General features: G+C 43.9%; 1 protein-coding gene across 1 annotated transcript in view; it reads right to left on the bottom strand.

The window, feature by feature from the left end:
* Window positions 1-22,778, bottom strand: part of LOC143908304 (protein Fe65 homolog) — a 171,798-nt gene that overhangs the window by 30,958 nt on the left and 118,062 nt on the right. Inside the window, exon 3 of the mRNA XM_077425922.1 lies at window positions 13,438-13,753. Within this exon, the coding sequence (XP_077282048.1) occupies window positions 13,438-13,753 (316 nt within the window). The remainder of the gene's footprint in view (window positions 1-13,437; window positions 13,754-22,778) is intronic.

The following is a 22,778-nucleotide window of genomic DNA, read 5'->3' as shown; positions in this document are numbered from 1 at the left end:
CCCACCCTTCCTGCTTGGGGGCAAAAAGAGACGGGCAAGAAAGAGGCAACGATGAAATTTAGTCATTTCAAGAAGCGATCGGCCGCCTCCTTTCTCCCTGTTTTTCGCGGAAAGAAAAAAAAAGAGTTCAACAGCGCGATAAAAAGTGCAATAAAAGTCACAACCATCGGCGCGCAAGTGCTGTTTGTGAACACAGCCGCGCCCGAATAATCACAAGACAGTCTCCCGTGCAATATCTTGTCTTCCCTTCTATCCCTTCTCATATATCACGCGGTAATATTAAACGCCATAAAAATCTACATGATTACATATACGGCAGTTCGCCGTTGCAATAGAACCGTACCGCCCGATGCACTCGACGGAACACGGCATGCTTTCCCTTTATTGCCAATATTTTTCTTAGTTCTCCCCCCCCTGCGTCGTGCGTTCGAGGGCTGAAAAACGTGGGCTCCCACTCTCTCTTCTCTTAGTACCTACGATCCCATGAAATAACGCGAAATAACCTCGTCATCCCGTAAGTATAATTGTAGATTCTATCGGCCGCGAGGGTGACATTTTATGGATTCATTCGTCACCCTCGACGATTCTCGACTGTGCACACGCAGCCGAGGGTCGTCGCGCTGGGGTGAGAAAGAATTCCATCGCGATACTCTCGCGTCGGCGTGGCCCGCGCGCGCCGCCCTTAATTGATCATCGTCGCCTGCCTTCATTTCCGCGGTTATTCATTCGCCGTTCGCCGCGCGTTTCGCAGCGTGGTTTGTTCGCGCGTGTGCCGATTGCCATACCGAGACACACTTACCGATCCAATAAACGCCCCCCTCGGGACGGCCGATTTGCGACGCGAATTTATTATTCATCTTGATAACGCGCCTCGCCACCGGTCATTTTTGTTGATTGCGCGATTTTAGGGTAATCAGAGAGGATCGATAAGATCATATCAAGGTAAAGCTTCTTAGATATCGAGAGCTTCCTCAGAAGGAAATGCCCATCAAATTAAAAAAAAAAAAAAAAAAAAAAAAAAAAAAAAATCGAACGTAAAAAAAATGACGATATGTGACCTAATAAATGTTACATATAATTTTATCGTACATAATATAATTACATTACGGAAAGAGAGAAGGTGGAAAATTGTGCGGACGTGTTTCGAATACATTGAATTTTCTTAACTGCAACGCGAATCTCAAAGTTGCACAATTTCTTAGATAAATCATCTCAGCACCTGCAGCTATTATACTATCGAACTCAAGCAAATCTTCGCGGTCAAACTTCTAATAGCCTGCAAGAATTATCGGCGTCTTTGAAACTCTCGCGAAAGTTACGAGAGAAGGAGATAAAGAGAGGAAGATAGGGAGGTGCCCATATAATTTCCGGATATACATAAAGGTGTATGTGGGCAACGTACACGTCGGTCGGATAACTATTTTGGCAGAGAAGCGCGACAGGGAAGATATATCCTATAGAAAATTCATACGGAGAGAAAGAGAGCTGATCGTTCTCTCGTAGCAAATACGACGAAGACGATAAATTAAATCCCGGAGTCGTGCGCAGAGTCGCGTGAGCAATGAAACCGCCGAACCGGAAGTTATCGCGGCTCAAAGCACTCTCTGGACTGTCTGCCGCGGCTTTGCCGCGTGGATATCCCGAAATTCCGTTATCGGCATCCGACTAGTGCGAACAGGAGGACATGTAAATCGCTTAACGTCGTCCCGATGGCTCCAAAAACCACCGGTATATATATATGTTTGTCATCGTTCGGCGTAATTTCCATCCGACCGCGTTCAAAAACTGATGCATATTTTATTTATTTAAAAAAAAAGGAATAATGCAAGTTTAAGTCGTGAAATATTTACTGAAAAAAGTTGATACACAAAAATAAAAAATATGTATTACATATAAAAACATTTTAAAACTAAAATGTATATACTGCAATGAATATTATATAATTATTAGATTGTAACAATTAACAACCGTAATATTTACAAATAAGAGTATTACGATTATTATAATACAATACATTTGCAAATAATAAATAATAAATAACAAATTTACAAATAAATATTATGATTATTATAATACCTAAAAATTTATCAGTTATAAGTTTATACTTTAATATACTGCATTGAGTCATACAAATTTCTTTTTTATTTAGTATGAACGACATTCGAGAGAGAAGAAAGATGTCACCGTCCAGACATCATCTGGCAAATTTATTTTTCGGTGCCAACGTGCGGCTCGTCTTTTTTCTGGATGACGAGCCGATCGAATGTAATTTCCACAAGCATCCCTGGAATTTGCCGGTTGTACCCCCGTCGTCGTCAATAATTTCCCCTCGATGCCGTTCTTCGCCTGCCTCCTCGTCCGTCTTCGGGATCTTTATTTCTCGGGTCATGGACGAGAGATCGAGGCGAATGCGAAGGAACGGAGAAATAGATGGAGAGAAGCTATTTGGAAGGAAAGAGGGAGAGGGTGGAGAGAGAGAGAGAGAGAGAGAGAGAGAGAGAGAGAGAGAGAGAGAGAGAGAGATGGGGTAAAAGTGGAAGCTGGCCTTACGATCATCGCGGGATAGTCTGGACGATTTCGCGAGCAAAAAAATAAGGAATGCTTTCCCTCCCGTCGAGAGTCCACTCAAACCTCATCTCTTTTCACTAAGGAAACGAGAAGAAAGGGGGTTGAAGAAAGGGGATGATTGAATATTTATCCGTACCTTTCCATCGCCGAGTTCACTCGATACACTTAGAACAACCGTCGAATCGCCTGATGGAGCGTTCTCCAGAATGCAAATGGCGCCAAGTGTCTGTCGCGATTCTTAATGAAGTCGCGAGTGATAATACGGGTTTGCAAATAATGCACCATGATCGCGCGCTTCTTACTCGTTGCAAAATTCTGCTTCGAAACGAAGCCCAGGTCGCTAATTAGCAAGTAACTGCGAGCCGACAGTACGAAGAAAACTTGGTAATTGAAGAAAGTTAATTAAACCGAATTTTTCTTCCTTATTTTCCTTTCCGTTATACAATTTTTAAAGTACGAGTCGACACGACGGGAAGCGAGAGAACGAGCTGTCGTCCAGCGACGAAAGATTATACGCGCCGGCTAATCGCGACACTCAACTTTGTTATACTTGTGGCCGGCCATCTTTCGCAATCGATTCTTCTTCGACGCATCGCGATGCACCACAAAGCGTCGCGTTCGTGCTCGGCGACTTGCATTGCAAAGCACTTCCGGTCGAGAGGATCCCCGCTGCCGCGGTTGCCCCGGGAAGGAGGGGCCAGGAGGAGGGCCGGTTGGAAAGGGTCAAAGGGTAAGAAGGGTTCGTTGGCCCTTGATCGACTCCTCCACTCCAGGTCGTCCCTCGTCTCACTCGTCTGCCGTTAGTTCTACCTGCTCGACCCGCGCGCGTTTACCTACATTTTCGAGGCCTTCTCTTGTCCCCTTCCCCCTCTCCTCCATCCTCCACCTCTCCCTTTAGCTACCGACTCTACCCTTAACTCGGTACTTCGTTTTCCTGTTCACTCTTTACGCTCCCCTCGCGCCGGTAGATCATCGCGATCGCATGAACGCGGGAAGTCAGAAATTTCTCAGTCTACATTTCTTGTCGGCGAGCCGTTTCGAGCGGCCTTTTCACTTTCTGGCAGTACTTTCGCGTACACAGATGAATTCCCCGGCTATGCGCCGGGAAACGTAATTCCCGGCTCACGAAAATACTGGTAACTAAGGAACGTAAATTCGCGATAAACGCCGAATACATTCCGCCAATCGCAAACTTTATTCGATTTACGAGCGTACTAACGCGAGTATAATATTTGCCTAACGAAATTGCGTGCGCCCGCGCGATATAAATTCTATATACGTATATATCGACGTTGAATAAAACGAAGCGAATGGCTACGAAATAAAACGGTTCCGCGTGTGCAGATGTTAGAATACCTCGGAGATAGTTTCGTGCTGATGTCGTGCACAAGTCGGGTTTGATTATCCTCGGAATTCACGGAAGTCCTGACGGAAGGAGCTCGCGCGATCTTCCTTGCGTTGCATTTCAGCTTGCGGATCGATCCATCATCTCAGAGCCTCTCTGAGCGCCCGTTTCGTGTTTACCTTTCTCTCTCTGTTCTGTATGTATCATCGATCGCCCATTTTCCCCGCGTTTTGTTTGCTCCGCGTTCCCCGCTGTGTGCCATTTTCCCTTTATTACCTTCCGCATACACGCCCGCCGACGCGGCAGGCGCGTTTCGCGAGACAGTCGCGTCGCCAGTCACTCGATTTCTCTATTTTCGCGGGGCGCGGTGCATCGCGATGTACGAGGTCGCTCGTGCGAACGAGCATATAGGCGACCTGGGACTACGAAATGCCAAAATCTCCTCGACTTACACGCATCGCTTCGACTAGGAACGAGTAAAGCTACCTCGTGGGACTCGTCGGCGACGAAGCGCAGAATTTCGAATTACGATCATTCGCTCCTCGCGCACCCTTCCTACCCCGCGCGCTCCTTCGTCGGTCCGCTTTCACATTTACAAATAACGTTTCGCTTGACTTTATTTCAGTTATATTCGCATCGCGAATGTTTCTCCGTAAATATTGGACAAGATTTCCTATTAACATTTAATTCGTCATACTTAATTCAATATATAGAACGTTTCGAATACGCGATGATGAGATGACTGGTCCGATTTAAAAATGCACGAGCTCACGAACTCGTATCCGGATATATATCTCGTAAAAATTCGGCCTGAAAAATAAATCCTGCACTCCTCGGCGAATATTGCGGTCGATTGCATAATTTAATATGCAACGGAACACTCGCGTCGAAGATCAATTCTGAGTACGAAATGTATCTTTTTTAACGCAGAAATATTGCAGGAGTATCCTAATTTTAAGAAAATCTTACTTCATTGCCTAGTAATTTCTGTGATATTAAGCATTTTTAACCCATGACTTGTTAAAAATTGTCTCGTATCCATTTTACGTAGGTATCTACTTTGTGGACAAGGTCTAAGGGGAGTCTATATATTTCGCTGTCTTTCATCCACTTAAGACACAGGGACACGGATCCCGGCGAGAACTTCTTTCGCCGGCCATCGTCCCGAAAGTATTTTACGAGACGCCGAAATTCGCACCGAGGCGCCGATGGAAGCAGGAAGAAAAGTTTACGACGTGACACGTGTCGCGCATGACAAACCACGGCGAACACGGGCCTATCCTCTCCATTTTCCTTTGTACAACTGCCTGTCTTTCTCCCGGTCCTCGTTCCTGCATAATGCATATGAGACCGATGACTTCTCGCCCGGGAGGGAATCTCATTGAGATTATACATAATTTAAATAAATGCCGCGCGTCTCTCCGAGTCCCCCCGTTTGACGAAAATTTGTTTCTTGCATTTCTACATATAGATTACATAAATCGTAAAAGAGGTTGAGAAATCTTTTTTTTGTTCTGCTTTAAACGTGCGCGAATAACCAAACGCAATCAGAATAGTTATACGTTAACAAAATTTTATAAACGTCTTTATTAAAACGGTTTATTTGTATGAGAAAATAAGTGCACGTTTATATTCCTGACGAGGGAAAAGGATGCAAATGCAACCTGTGATGTACTTAAACGTGACACTTGTGAGAACATCATTGTTACGGGTTACGGCGCACGTGCGGACTTGAATTTCTTGCTGCCATGGTCGACTGACCGACTTAATCACGTTGTAATTAACGTTGTACAATGATTAAGCGCTATCGACATAACGTCGTTATATCATGTATCACATTGCGATCGCAATAATTTGCCATCTTGGACGTCTTTATAAAAAGAAAGTGAAAGGCGAATTATATGTGGCACATTAAATGAATGTTGAGTTGAGTCGCCTCATTAACAAAATTTCGCTTAATGAAGCGGTAAGTTTAAATTCTTCCCTCTCATTTACACTTCTTCTGCCTTCACCGCTTCCCCAAAATTAACAGGAACGCAAAATAACCGAGTGTAAACCGAGTATAAACTGAATCGTAGGATAAACTGAAAATTGGATGGCCATATCCGTCCGTCAAAAAAATTGCATAACTGGCATTTTTACAGCCGAAATAATTCAAATCGCTTCAGTTGTGTGGTGCTATTTAAGGAAAATAATTTTCAGTGTCCCGAATAAAATGTTAAGCTGGCATTTTAAATAGCTCTCTAAATAATTCACGTAAAATTAAATCGACCGATCTATTTCGGGCGCATACATTGCACACCGTCGCGTCGGATTTGGCCGGCGCTTAGCAACGGATGAAAATTTTTGGCTCACGTCGCTTCGCGAAAGATAGTCTCCTGTCGCGCTCGTCCTGCTCCGGGCTGCGCAAGCCGAGGAAGGAGGGGTGGTACACTGCATCGGGGGCACGTTTCGACGGGATCTCAAGGTGAAATGCAGAAATGTGTACGTGGCTTCAAGTTAGCATATAAATGAAATTCGCCACGACTCGTAGAATGTCAATGAAAGGCAAGTCTCTCGCGGATGTGCGCGGCGCGGCGGCGTGGCTGTGTGTCGGCTGTGCGCTTTTACTGCGTGTATGAAAGAAAAATGCTGGTCAAAAACGCACGGCTGAAATGACTCTAGGTATATACAAAATGAGAATAGATCCATTCTTCGCAGATGGAATATCCGACAGCCGCGATATCCGTTTCCGACGGGTTTGTCGAAAATTTGGAATTTTTGTGAACCAACATCTTTGGATAATTCTCCTCAACTTCAATAAAAACCGAGAAAAACGCCATATCGTGTCAAATCCAATTTCCTGCAGCCAACCACAGAAAAATTCGCGCTTGCATGACGCGCATATATATATATATATATATATATATATATCGCGATCGTTTATTGTTAATTGAGTCGACGAAAGCGCCAAGCGGGACAGTCGATATCTTGTTGGCGGCGCGACGATACGATCCGGCATCGTCGGCGGAATGCGAACGAGCCACGAGGTTTTGTCGGCGAAATAACGTGTCCGGCGAAATATCCGTACGTTAGGAGAAGCGTCGCAGAGATAGACGGACGCTGCCGTTATACACGGGAAACGATTTCGACGTGTCCGCCTTTTTCCTTGTGTGTCCTGAGCGAACGTGAAGTCTCCGATGGATTCCTATTATTCGAGGCGCGTATCCGCGCGCGGAGAAAACCGACCGTCATTAAAAGCGACAGTTGTCGATTAGATTGGGGGCGGCTACGCGGATCGAACGGTAATTCCGTTTTCGATTCTCCCGCGGAAAGTGGAGAATTAAACTGCGCAACGCAAAGCGTTTCACGTAACGATAAAACACCTTTTCGCCATAGTATGTATACGCTTTTCACTGTATACTGTATTATCATTTAAGTCCATCCATCAAATCAGGGTGTGATGGATGAGTGGAGTTAGACATTCAACATGGTTCTTTTTAAGAAAGGAGAGATAGACTGTAATTAAAACGCCTGATATTGTTGCGATGATGGTTAAAAGTACCGAGAAGAAAATACCACATGTTCAAATAAATGATGTTCCGCTGTTCCAGTTTTGGAACATCAGAATAATTGATCAACAAAGACGAGAGAATTCGTTGAATAGTCAAATATCATAGTCTATAATATAATAGTCTAGAAATATCATTATTAATTAGACTAAAAATCAAGAATTCTAATTAATTGTACGAAAATGATTACAACATTATCGGATGTAGAGATTTCATTTACGATATATAAATATGCTAAATAGCGCTATAAGACGAAGGCTGAGTCATTATAAGTTTAAACTAGTCTCAGCGTGACCATTATCGTCATTAAATTAACGACTTAAATTCGACGAGCGCTTCTTATACTATGTGCAGCTGCTGCAATTAAGAGTCTCGGAACTTTAAGTCGAGAAGTGTCAAATACACCCCGTGCATAATTTTTCTTGTGTCGCGTTCTGGCGAGAAACTTCTGGGCGTGGAAAAACAATACAGCGTGTTCATACGTTAATTGCAATTGATATGCAATTGTGAGTACATGCCTCATAAAAAAAGATACATATATAATCATTAAACTGAATTATATGTATAACATTTCTCTATAATTTTATCGATTGCAATTAATTTTCCAAAAAATGGACGCGAAATAAATGTTACATCTGAAAAATAGAGATCTTACATTCTTACTGCACGACTGTTCGCAGTAGCGCAATGGACCCGGAGGGGCAATGTTCGTTTCGGTATTGAGTTTAATGTGCACCGAGTGCCGTTATCGGACGCATTCGATCCGGGACTGCGGGTGTAATAGCAATTAAGGTGCCAGCGATGGTCGATCGCGTCGTGCCCGTCGCGACTGTCTGACCCGAACCGGCCTTTTCCACTGCGCTACGACCGTTAACGCGAGGTAATTCAGCGAACGGGACGGAGGAATTTTGTATCGACACAGCGGCGGCGGCGTGTGAGCGTTCGATCGACGAGTTACGAGCCGGTAGTATACGATCGATTCTATCGCGTTACATCGAGACTAACGGAGACGAATGGCGCGGCCGTGGAGAGACGTCCGGACTTTTATCCTCGCCGCGCAAATGGCAGCTTATCGAGTGCACGGGTATCGTAATTTTCTGCACGCTGATAAACGAGCTCGAATTAGGGAAACAGCAGGAAATGTATGATGTACGAGCGGCGTAGATAAATCGCCTTTCATCGTTAAAAATCGACCATATATTTGACAAATAGCGTGAAATTAGAAGATAATGGTATAAATCTAAATATAAATGATAATAGAAAATCCAGATTACGAGAACAAATTTTTCCTCTTTTTCTTTTTCAACCATCAATTTGCTCGTCTTTTAATCATCGGGGATTATATCCTGCAAAGTAACTTTTCTCAAGCGTAACATTGTCTTTTACGAGCTAGCATGACGAGCGCAGCCGTTGATGGTATTCCCGCGTCATTAAAATTTAATAAAGACATCAAAAATGCTTCCGTCTCTCCACCACTTCCGCCCCCACATCGAATATCGCATTCAGGATAACGGGGCTGCGATGGTTTTCGTCGGGGGTTCGGCGCTGACGCCTCTCCTCGCTCTGCCGCCGGGGTTCTGAAAATGGCTTAGACTGGAATTTAGGCGCGGCCAAATAAGCTGCCCGTTTCAGGGCAGCGGTCGTTTTCGGATAATGCGATTTATCGGCGTTCTGCGCAATGCAGCGAAAACGGGCGATGAATATCCGAACGGAGATCGGGTGCGAGGAGAGAGAACGGGAAAGAGAAAAAGGGGGAGGAGGGAGGGAGGGAGAGAGAGAGAGCGGGTTGAGCTACCATGGAATTGATCGACGAAAAGGAGAAATTCGACCTCCGAGCCATTTTCGTACGAAGCGTGTACGCCTCGATCTCCTATCGTGCGATATCTCCGAAGAATGCATTTCATGCAGCCTTTCGTATGAACACGGTTACTGTCCTATTCCTCTCGAATTTTCGCTGTGTCGACTTTGTTAGCTAAATATTAAGCCTTTAACGTAAGAGCGAGGAAAATTAATTGAAACGTTGGAATTCATTATCAAAGGTATATAACAATAACAATAAAGTAGTGTTGATATCACATTTATAAATTTGCATTCTTATTCTTTCCCCTTTAAAATACTTAAAACGTCGCAACATTATGGATAACTATAAATTATTCGAGACAATTTATATAACAGTTCGACATCGCTGTTATTCCGCCATTCATCATTATTAACGTCAAATATCGCGAAAATGTAACGAGAAGCATGATTTCTACTTTCCGAATATATATTCACGAAGGGCAACGCACATTTGTACAATATATTGCAGCTTAATTTAATTCGCGCGCGAGAGAGCGAAAAAGCGCTAGTTATCTGCCAGTTTCTGCCGTTTATTATTCACGAGTTAAGCGAGTCCGCGATACTTCTTTCCCGTGACGCCATGGCGCAATACAAGCACTTTAATAACGGCGTTGCCTCGTTTCTCCTTCTCGCTCTCTCTCTCTCTCTCTCTTTCTCTTTGTCTCTCTGTTTGCACGGCCCTGCGGAGCGACGGAGTACAGCCGATCCCGCGCCTACACCCGACCCATTTGCATAAAACAGGTCGCTATTTATCGCCTCCTTGGAATAATGAAACTTTACCGGAAGCGATTCTGTCGCGTGCGCCTATTCTGTGGAACTATTACAGAGTATTCGCCGGCACGATTCGTCGTACCAAATGCGAAAAAAAATGCGGCCATGAAAGTGACGCAGTCGATGGTGGAAAACAATTTGCCGCGTGCATTAGTAGGTACGTTTCGAGATACATCCGGTATAGCATAAACGAAAAATGCGAGAATTGTTCCTGGAAACTATATCGAGTTAATTGCATATCGGAATTAAGAAGAGCTGCAAAAACTTAAAAGGTTTTTACACGTATTAAATGCACTACGAAAAGAAAATCCATAATCGTCCTGGTTATTTAAATGTCGATTTTTAGCTCATAAAATGATGTAAATGTGCTAATACGCGGACGAGATTCACGAAATGACCGCGATGCATTTTGCAGCTCGCTCGGGCGAGGCTTTTCGAGCGAGGTTAAACGAAACATCGACGGAACATTTCGTTGGCCTCTCAACGACGGTATTTTAATAGCAAGCTCCTCCATCCACGTTCGGTCTCTCGCATGTCGTTTGTAGTACACAGTACAGTTGCGCTACACCATCGCTGAGAGAGAGCTGCCCGTCTCTCTCTCTCTCTCTCTCTCTCTCTCTTTCTCTCGCGACGATGTCCCGGCGATTTGCATGAAATTGGAGACCCCCCAGCGAGGCCGGCACGTATACGCCGATCTCTCGTCAGAATGGAAATCGCGGATTTGAAATTTTCAGCAGCGCACAAACACGGACGCGGCCGTACACGCCATACACGGTATATAGATACCGTGCACACCGTGTTTCGTGCACGGTTCACGCGGCCCGCAGCGATCACCGACCGATACGACTCGAGTTGCACATTTTCGAGTACGCGCCGAAGAATAAAATAGGTCTAGCCCGAAGATCTCGGCGAATCTCCCCGACATCCCCGATAGACGCCTCTAATCCGACCCGCGTCTATCGACTCCACGTTTCGCCCTGCGGGAAGGGACTGAAAAAACTGTTCAACCGCGTTCCATCCTTCGAACAAGAACTCCGAACGAGAACTAAATCTGCGCTCTCGAAAAGTGTTCTCTGCGCGCTTCCGATCGTATAAAAATTTCAACGCGGTGCATCGCTACGTAATGACACCGTGTGATACGATCCAATTAATATTAGAGCACTCGTGTGATACAGTTTTGTCAGTCGAGTCGAGCATTTATATGCGCGGAACGTAAACCAGGGAATATTCTGCTGTAATTTCAACCGCGCGTATGTCTCGCACGGCTTAGAAAGTCATTGCTGCGCGACAGAAAATATAAAATGCGGTATCGATTTTACATCCACGGGAATACGCGCGACACGATGTTACGGTGAATATAGTTATACGTTCTCACCGTGCAGCTTCGACTGCATTACGTCTCCGACAATGTTCCCATTTGTACGGCATATTGCCGAAGACGTATTCAATACCATCAGATGCAGATACCTGAATCGAATAAAATGTATCTGATGTCGCACGATTCCGCGAACCGCGATATCAGTTCTATTGCTTCGTCGCAGTTGAAAAAAATCCTTATTTAATTTCGTCCATAACCGAATATAAACCGAGCGGAAAGGTTACAGTATATTTTTATTTAAGCACACCAAAAATAAATTGCCAATTTATCATGTGCAACTGACAAGATTCGTTCCGGATAGAGAGACGGGGGGTAGGAGGGAGATCGATAATCCGTAATGATCGTTCGATCTGCAACCGCGAATGCCCACGCGTTGAAACTTTTATCAACTACCGAGCGTAGGCGACGTGGAGTCTCTACATAAATTCACCGACGTATGCGCCGGTGCATGTGCAGGCACCGGGGGACGCCGCATTATTTATATGCTCGCGTTCGACGTTATGCCGGAGGTAGTCGCGGCCATAAGCTCGCTCGCGTGTATCTTCTCGTAACTGCCGCTCGCAAACACACACACACACACACACACACCCACATTTCCACAAAGTGGGGTCTCTTATATGATCGCGCGCGGACTTTGAGCTCGTTGCCCCGAATGTGACACGTATATACCTTAATAGTACGGCGTTTACCTCCGTGGTCTTACTTTATACCGTGGAATCTTGCCTGATATGTCGCGTGTCGCAAATTCGGCTGCGCTTTCCCCGTTCCATATATTTATTGAAATTTCCGGCCGCTATTTATCGACATATCCGGCTGTGTGCTGTCTCTCTATCCCGGGCGCGCTGTCGCTCGCGTTGCCGCTCGGTCTGACTATTTATCGATTCGTACCACTTCCATCGCCGCGGATTCATGCGCGATGAATAAAAGAGAGGAAGAATGACAGGCACAAATATGATCTCGACCTCGCCAAGAGCCGGCGAACGTTCACGTCGAATATGCAGGCGATTTTTATCACGACGGGGCGCCCGTGGCAACGAATTGAATTTGATTTTAAGAATTTAATAGCAGTCCGCCTTAATCAAACTACCGGAGCAAAGATAGTTTCTTTTTATTCGTGAGGATTCAATTCGCGACTTCGATATAAACAATTTATACGTATCTCGGACTATATATATATATATATGATCAATTTTAGCTGGTTCACTCGTCTCAAAGAGATAAAGATAGAAACCGTGAAGCCGTTATATTGAAAATCTTTTGTTACATTGAAAGCCGTTGTATTGAAAATCGACGAAACGTAACCGAGTTTATTCCGGTCGTTTCGACCCTCCTCCCTCTTATATAGTTTACTCGTGCGACTTTGAACGCGTGATCGACGGGATGGAATTTCAAGACTTCGGTTCGGGGAGGAAGATAAAGACAGCCAGGAGCTGTCGTTGGGGGTACGTTGCAGGTAACGACGTTAGGCGATTACGGCGCGGCGTTGACAACGGCGACATAGTCTATCATAAATTTCCAGCTCGTATACTCAGCCAGACAGGACGTGACAGGCTTGTGGATATTACGCGTGAGTGCATAAAAATTCTAGAGTGCGTCGCGTGGGTCCTAGATTCAATCGGGTCTTAAAAATGACTTATTTAGAGTATATTCCGCCCTGTTTGGAGCAAACGCAGTACATTCTGTATATCATTACGTATCACCTATTATGATAATTTGATAATATTTAAATTATGTAAAATAATGCCATCTAATGATGTATTTAAGAATTTGCTTAATAAAAATAATCTTTATTATGTTATCAAAAATGTTGTAATTAAATATTTTATAAAATTCAAAGAGGAGAGATTGATGTATTTCTATCAGCGCGTGCATCGGGAAACCATTTATCGGCCGCCAAAGAGAGAGAGAGAGAGAGAGAGAGAGAGAGAGAGAGAGAGAGAGAGAAAGAGCGAGAAAAAAAACGTAACAGTGCTAACAGTACTCACCCTAGGTTATGGTTGTCCGTGTTGTCGGGAGCGTCGTCCGTCACGGAATCCTGCGTGAGGGGGCCCTGAGTGACGTCCACCCCCATACTGCCCAAATCCAATGTGGCGTAGGTTCTGCGTGCCTGCACCCTCGTTCCACCGCCCCCTCCCCCGCCACCGCCGCCGGTCACCTCGCCACTTCTGCCGCCGCTGCCGACCAGTTCCTGATATAATTCATCGTACAGAGAACTGCCGTTTCCATTGCTGTTCAGAGCATCGTCCAGCCGAGCTGGATCCAGATGGTAGTTGGGGTTTTCGAAGGAGAGAAGGCCGTTTTCTGGAAAACAAAGAGACACATCTTGTTAGAACAGATGTTCCAAAATTATCTGCGATGTAATATATTAGAAACGTATATTACATTTCTATAATTTTATCGGACATAAATAAAAATACTTTGTCAGAAAGGATCTACATTTTATTATTTTTACATGTGCCTGCTTATAACTGTTAAATATGCATGGAAACGATCGAAGATATATTATCGATGCAAAATGCGCCCCGCTATAACGACGAGAAAATTAATTATTCAGACGATTTTCAAGGCAATTCTTACGATAATTTTCATCAAACACGCAAATGGGGCAACGGAGAAATAAAACATAAAACACGACGAAACGAATAGTCAAGGAAGAATAGATATCGCGTTTCAGAAATCTCTGTCGTAGCGGTTCCAACCTCGAGACGACTTGGAAGCAATTGTATCGTGTATTCATTCGTAGAAAATTATATAGGCATCGATTTTTCGGGAACGCATGCGTATAGTTACTCTCGCCGTTCCCTCTCGCTGACGTGACTGCCCTTGATAATAAGCGGTCCCGTTTTCTCGAGGAGAGCATTATTACTTCGCGGAAATCTCGAACGGCCCGGCCCCGGTTGTTTTCGCGTGCCGGCGCAACGCTACGTCACGACCGCGCGGGCGGTTTTTTTTTTCGCGCGGCTTTAAATACCAGTAGATAACGAGCGGCCAAAGGTCAAGGCTCCGGGAGGTATGGCAGACCGTGGTAGCAGATGCGATCGACCGCAGCTGCCGGTGCATGCCGTGAGACGCATGTCGCCAAAGGTCGGCTTGATACACGGTATCGATACGCGACCGACAGTCTCCGATATCAGAGTAAACGCCGGCGCCGGTTTTAACGTTATACGGAATTCGGCGAGATCGGATGTATTTCACGTCGAGGAATCGAATTTCCGATACGAGGCGCGACCGCGAGCGTCAAGAAATTGAGAGAGCCGCTCGCCCGAGAAAGCGGAGCACGACAAATGTTTAAAAGTTCGGCTGTGCTTTTCGCGAAAAACCGGAAGGTCGAATACCCCGAATCGGAATCCAATTTAAGTTCGCGCTAATCTATCGCAGCGGCGATTACGCGTAAGAAAGCTTGTCGTTCCGAGATCGTCCAAGACGAGGTATTATCCGAACGCGGCGAGAGAGAGAGAGAGAGAGAGAGAGAGAGAGAGAGAGAGAGAGAGAGAGAGAGAGAGAGAGTAATGGCACGGGCGTTAAAGCTTTAAGGTCGTCCGGGATAGATAGATAGCCAAGTTAAATACTGCAGCCGCGGTTATCCGATATTCCGACTATCTTTGCGGTAACTCGCACGGAATACTAATAAAATTTGTTCAGCGCGGTTAGTATTGGCAGAGTACACCTCGCTCGTTAATATATAGAGCTCTCCGGCCGCAGGAATTTACATCACACAGCCATTATGATTGCTCAGCTTCATGTCTGGTATAATTGTCGACTAAATAAAATAAAAAATCCACAAATAGCTTTTCGACTGATACTAAAGCCCCTTGCACAATAGGCGATAGCGATAGCGACAGCGACAAGGTTGCCGACAAAGCTATACCTTTGTCGGCAACTTTGTCGCTGTCGCTATCGCTATCGCTATCGCCTATTGTGCAAGGGGCTTAATAGAGAACACATTTCGCGTGCAGAATCGCTTAGTTTCAGAAACATTTTCGTCAAAGACCATTCTCAAATCGTTTGTCACGAAACGCTCGTTATACGCGCAACCATATTAATTCAATCCAACGATCTGCCCGATCGATGTTCACGCTCTCGCTACTCACTGATAATCCTGAGAAAGACAACAACGGTGAGAACGGCGTTGTACAGGAAGCGACAAAACGAATCCATGCTGGTCTGACGGCTGTCATGTTGGCGGAAAAGCTCGGCCCGATACTTGGCGATACCCTCGCAAAATAATCGGCTAAGGATGGCTTATCGATGCGCTCTATATCGGCGGGCGAGCGCGAGCAAACGTGCAAAAGCTCCAAGTCTCCGAATTTCTCCTTGGCCTCCCATTTGTCCCTTCCTTCCTTCCTTTCTTCCATCCGCGACTCTCCTATCTGCGTCTACGTCTACCCGTCTCGCTCGCGCCACCCGCTATTGATTATTCGACCACCGTGAAGCCTAAAGCTTCCCCGCTTTCGCGAAAGGAACTTCTTTTTCGTCGGAGCTGGGACTCGCGGCGCGAAGCTGATAGGCCAAACTAAAAATACTGCAATGTTTCGTCCCGCTTCAAACTCCCGATTCTGTACCTGAGGAACGGCGAGATTTAAATCTAAAAAGTCTATTCTTTTTTATTAAATATAAATATCGGAGTCCGATAATTCTGAATCTAAAGGTCTATCTTTTACGTTCCGGATAGAAAATTCTGCGGCTCGGAAAAGGAAGCGTGCAACTATAAAATCGCAGACAGGTACGCCGAACGTGAATTTGCGGATGTTCATTCAGTCCGCGTTCGCCCGGCATCGTCAATAAACACCATAGTTTCGCATTTATGGCAGACGCGGTCGCGACGTAAATACCAATCACGAATCTGCGATTCGAGAAGCGGACGGGCAATGAACTCTCATCATGCGCGTCGATACGTTCCATCATTCAAACAACGTTCGCGCGTATATACGTAACGATCTTCCCTTTTATTTTTTTCGAAAGTCGGGTTAGCGTATACGGTCACACAAAAAAAGCCTATTAACTTGTTGCACATGAAACGGCGCTAAACGAGTTACGCGGTGAAAAATACGTACTTCCTTCGTGGGAGTTAATATAATGTTGAAAAAAGCAGTTTAACTGATCACTTATTTAAATAGATTAATTGACGCCGCTCGTTTCGTTTACAACAAAGTGGCGAGAGACGCAAATCAGCGAGGAACTGATCGATCAAAGCTAAAATTAATGGCCTTGTTACTTTGAATTTTTCTTTGTTCGACGAAGAGCCAGCGTGTTAGCAACGTTTTTCGTTAAAACTTAATTAGTTGATTGAAGAGTAAAATCGTATTTTTTGATAGCTTAATATTATCGTTTAATTTTCGGGAATAGCGAATTGTTTGTGCAATTCGTGCAATATTATTCAATGTTAAATTTGTTATTCATTTATTGGAATGTCACAAAGCCCGGGGTGAGTCTTTTTACAATGTATTAAAAAACGATTAAATTGAGTAATTATTTTATAACGCGCGTGGTGTGCTCCAACACCGTATTATACTGGTAATTACAGTAATTAATAATAGAGTGCTCTATGAAATTTATATTTACGAACAACTGTACGCGCGATACGCGAGTTAAACAGAACTGAAAGTTTAATTACACGATATTTTATGTGATATACTATCATTTAACAACTCGTTTATAAAATAAAACGTGTTTGTAAGTGTCGTCTGCAGCGTTATATTAAAAAATACTGATGTAAAATTTTATTTTTGACTGCATCAATTTATAAAAAAATGTACTTTTTGCACACAGTACTTCTGCCCGCGGATACAATTAAACTTCTATTTATAAAAATCAACACAAATTTTTTTTTTTTTTCAAAAGTTCGTTAGCGTTTGATGAGGTTTGTAATTTGCGTAATAAAATAAAATCGAAGAGAAAGGACAAATGAATGAGCGAAAAGGCCGACAAATTGTCTGCAGGCAACGACATTCCGCCACGTGCTCGTTAAGCCCGGTCTACATAAGCCACAGTTCGCAAAACGCAAGACACACGCACAGCCTACATGTCAATCTAACTTCTATACACAGAGATGTTAGATTGACATGTAGACTGTGCGTGTGTCTTGCGTTTTGCGAACTGCGGCCTATGTAGACCGGGCTTTATAGATACGTGCGAGTGCGGGCGACGACTTCACTCCCCACTGAATGCATCTCGTTATTTTTGTCATGTAAAAATATTGGCTCGCGGGAGGGGGTCCGCGGGGAAGGTCGAACGGCGGGATGTGTTTTAAAGTTCGAGAGCACGTCCGATGCACGGAGAGGAGCTGAGCGAAAAGTATTAAGGCGACTGGCGGAGGAAGACTCTGAAAAATAACCTACGTGCTCGTTAAAATCCTATCTTAAAAAATCTCTCACGTGGCGCAACCAGACGCGCGTTGTGTCTGAAAGAGAGACGAATAAAAAAGAAAATGGAAATAAAAATTGTCCATCCACTTGGACGCGTTTAACGAGTTCCGTAATGCAAGGAGCTTTCTTTTAGATAAAATACTTTATCACATATTTTTTAACCCACTTTTTCGCATGACTGTTCTCTCTTTGAAATACTATCTTCTTTTGCTATAAAAAAAAGAAAAACAATAACGTAACACATAGAGGATATGAAAAGATTCTTTTAGAAATATTTCAGAATATTTTTGCAACAATCCTGTGTTGAAAATTTGAATTTTACGCATGCTACCAAAAATGGAACTTAAATTACGCACGAGTGTTAAAAGTTACGACTTTTACGTGCACTTTTCATCTTGAAAAAGTTTGCTTATTTTCAAGTTTGAGGAAAAAATAGAGAATCGACGGATGAACGAAAAGACGGTCTGCTAACGAATCGGCTGCGAACGAGAGATTCGTTCTAGCTACCTGTTACAGACGTTATAGCACGACAGCGTATAGCGTTTGCAGTCGTTCCGCGAACATGTCTCGTTATTTCGCGTGGAATGAAGCAGTTTAAAGTTTGAACGCCTGTTGGGATCGCGGAAAGGGCTACGCGAACGAGACAATTAAGAGCGGCAAGGATAACGCAGAAATGCGGACGGTGTTCGAAGTTGTTTCACGGGGCGGTTCCGGAATTCATTCGTGAGAACGAATTCCACCAAGCTTGTAAATTTTACTTTGAACCAGATTAGACAAACTTCGCGATGCAAATGGAAAATTTTACATTATCGGCGAGTAAAGTACGCGTAATAATCCCTAATTATTGCGCCGCATACTGGTATGCGATAACAAAATTTCAAAACAAACGTTCAGAACGTTGAATTCAATATTGCTATTATATCTGATTAAGAATAGCAATTATAGCAATAATTTAAATGAATTAAATGTTACTTAGATCTTGAAAAAGTCTACACGGAAACGTGACTTTCGAAAAGAGCCGAATCAAATCGGCACAGACGGGGCGACTAGACGGGGCGACAAATTGGCTGCGGGCGAAACTGCTGCTCGCGTTCCAGTTCGCGGTGCGCGGCGCAGTTGCAGCTGCATACTTTGGGATGCGTCCCGTTATTTCGTCGCCCCGAAGGAACTCGCACACACAGGAGTCCAACCGAAAAGTGGGCTGCTGCGGAAAGTTTTAAAGTTTGGACACGCTTTCTCACATAGGGAGACGAGGAGAGAGGAGCGTACAAGCCGGAAGCGAGCAAGGGCGAAAGAACGAAGTTGAGGGTGGATGGAGAAGAGTGCTGTAGGCAAGAAAGGCAAGAAACAGAAAAAGAGGGAGAGCGAAGGCAGGAGGGGAGAGGTAAAAAGCTCTGTCACCGCCCTCGATGAGTCACCCTATCGATTACTCGAGCGAGTGTAAGTGTAGGTAAAGCTGACGGAGGTGAGGGTGGGTGGTTTTTACCGTGCGCCTTTCTTCTTGCCGTCGGCGTCCTTATGTAAGTCCTTAATTCCTACGGAATATTAAGTTTCATATAGACGCGGAACAACCGACCCCCATTCCGCCCGCTCTGTCTCGCGAAGTGAAGGGCGCGTGCCGGGCGAACGACGCGGCGAAGTTCGATCGGTGAAATCGACCGTTTGTTATCCTGCCACTTTTGTTCCGCGATGATTTTCTTTCCACTGAATTCGATGAATGAGCAATGTGAATATACAAACGAATTCCAAATTAAATAACCTTATTAAAAATATTCTTAAATATTGTACTAAACAAAATAATTCATTTTTTTGTTAAAAAATAGAGTCTAAACCGAATCTTACACGCAAGAAATACAACATGAGGAAGCGATAACTCAAAGACGAAAAATATATTTTACAGCATTTTATCAACCAAAAATAAAATCAACGAAAGTGTATGGCGCATTGCAGTAAAGAGTGGTTGCGAAAATAAAGGTGATCCCTACACCCAGACTCTTATCGCGGAATTCAACGGTGAATCGATTTCTCCAGTGCGCGATTATGCGAGACGCGAGAAGTTGAAGTTCCTCGCTTCATCCCGCCGCGCCGGTGCCGCGCGGCACTGCCCCCATAACAATGAAGTTACGCGGACTTAAATGTCGTCTCTCGCACGGGGAAACCATGGGAGAATGGGGTGCGAAGAACCAAGTGCCGCGTCTCGTTATGGCGAAAAAAGGCCGCGGCAATTCTGAAAGCGGTCGTTAAGCTTAACGACGTGCACAAGATGGCGGCGCCAACGGCGAGACGGTAAGGTCAAGATTTTTCGGCCTGCGTTCTACGGCAACGATCTCTTATTTCACGTCGTAACCTCATTTCGCTTATTCCACGCGATTTCAAGAAAATTACCGGCGTTCAATCAGCGACATTGAAAGCCCGAATAATAGATGGGCTTTTATTCTCTTCTCATTTGTTAACGATATTCACAAAGTCATGAATAATACTCATTATATATTTAAAGCGTATTTATAACGATCCGTCTGCTATATTTTCCTCTATTTTTGTAACTTTGCACAATAAACATACCACTTGTATATTAAATAAAAATTCGTTGAAAAATTATTATTTGTAAACTGTCTTGTAAATTATGTGTAAAAATAATTTTTTAATAAATAAAATAAAAATAAAAAAAGCGTTTTAAAGCTAAATATTTTTTCTTTACTTCCTTTCATGTTGAAATTTAAACGTTAAGATCAATTTGTCACATTCTATTCGTAAAAATAGAAAAAAATATAGCAGACGGATCGTTAAGTATAGATACGCATAGATTCTTTCTTGCGAGAAATAGCATAATATTTCAAATAAAACGCGACACACGTCCTAATCTACGCGAGATTGTGAATCTGTCTCCATTGACGAGCCGGGCAACGGCCGTTCGACGTTATCGGGAGAACTGGACAACAACGAGTAGCGTATGAAAGGGTTACAGCCGGCCAAGGAGAGTCGGTTAGGTCTCCGGGGGAGGTTGATATGGTGCGGCTAATAGCACTTAGGGGTTGCGTGCGGCGCCGCACGTGAACGGCGCGGGCGCCGTCACGTCTAAGCGCCTCGACGCCGCGCCGAGTACATTTTCCGGGTATACATACGTCACTCGCGCGATCGTTGGAAGAATCGCTGGACGAGTCCGGTCGAACAAAGAAAGACCTGGACGTGCAGGTATATATTCTTCGGGGAAGCCAATCTAGGTGACCATCGTGGAGAACGCCGTTTTCTCACGCCGTATGAAAAGAGATTTTGAAAAAACTGCTTAACTCACGCGCACCGAACGAGATCCGTTCGTGATTTATCAACGGAAACGAGTGCGAGGGAAACGAAAAACATCTATATAAGGTTTTCTTTGTGTCTCGCCGGCTCATGCAATCATTCCGGAGCAATTCCGAGAAATGTAATACGCGCTGTTTACCGAGCTCGCAATTAACTTGGTCTTTGTGTGCACCTGCGTGCATCGAAACACTCGCATTTATTTTTTCTTGTGGCGTAATATGTTGAATATTAAGAAATTATGTGTATAAACATGTTTCTTGTTTAATAATTTTAACAAAAATATTTCTTGGAATAACTTAGATCGATAGAGATTAAAGTATGCGATACGTCGTTTCTTTCATGGCCATAAGGAGCTATACGAAGAAATTCCACGGAATGATAAAGAACCCCGTTCCGGCCAACTCTCGCCCATAAAGATCCCTTGACAGAATCGAAATTCCTATGACGCATTCTCATGACGTTGTAGAGAGGACGTTAACAGCAGGAATAACGGAGACGAGTTTTATTATTCAAGCGCGACGCGACATTTTGATGGCGCCGATGCGATACGCGAGCGACAATAAAATCTGTTCAGTGGTAACGACCGACCGCAGGCCCGCGTCTGACTTAGTCGCGCCCGTTTTCACTTCTACGAGCTTCACTACGAGCTCTGTACCGGGACGATGTCGCGGCATTTAAAGCGTCAGCCCGTGCTTTATGGCATGTGTAAAAGTGGTACGTACAATGAATATGAATAAGTGTTCATTCAATTCGCAGGATGGAAACGGTTGTCGTTTTAACCTTCAGCCTCCTTCCGTCTAAAATGTTTCACTGCTCGAGTGTTTGCTCCCGTCGTTCTAGGTAATTTAAACTGATAGATTGAAAGCGTTAACACGTCGCTGAGAAATTTCACGCATAAATATAATTATTTAATTAAATAGAAATGTTTCAAATAAAGAGAGAATAATATTATAAATAAAATATAGAAACACAAGAATTCAATTTAAAAATAAATAACATGTCACTCAATTGTAATGTTAATTTTTGTTAGTGACACTTTAAGGAAATTAAATTTAATACCTTGCGTCGGTCAGTCCGTTTGTACAAATAGTAACGTTGCAGGGCTTTCCACAAAGCGTGACGGTATCCACATCAAAAATTTTAATTTAATTAGCTACTGGTTCGTTACATATTTAAAACGTATTTCCCAACGGCGAAAGGGGTGTTCTATTTTTCAACTCGTTTCGTCAAGGCGGCGCAACGAGATAGCTACTTCCCTCATTGCCATTTGCTGATGCAATGGGTGATTTAATTAAAAGTGAGAACACCCAGTATAATAGCGCTTTCATGAAATGACACGTCCATCGCAAGCAGATGGAAAGATAAACAAGAAAAAAGAGGTTTAAATCACACAAAAAAAAATAATTTTAAATATCATAAGTTTTCGTCTTGCGATTAAGAATGCAGAATTATTGATGTGTAATTTATCTAATCGCACAATCGCGTCTACATAATTACAGATAACGTTGATTTAATTAGAAGACATTCGCCTATCAAGAATTCAACGAGTTATGACAAATGGAATTTTTCATGATGTAGACGGCTAGTTGTTCTTCGCCAAATTCTTGATCATAGGTATTTTTTTTACACAGGTGCACAAAAAATAGCATGAGCGTATGGAA

This window comes from Temnothorax americanus, unplaced genomic scaffold (assembly GCF_048541705.1).
Source record: "Temnothorax americanus isolate GAGA-0224 unplaced genomic scaffold, ASM4854170v1 Scaffold91, whole genome shotgun sequence".
Lineage (NCBI taxonomy): Eukaryota > Metazoa > Arthropoda > Insecta > Hymenoptera > Formicidae > Temnothorax > Temnothorax americanus.
Note: the sequence above shows the minus strand (reverse complement) of the source record. Positions and strands in the feature narration are given on the sequence as shown.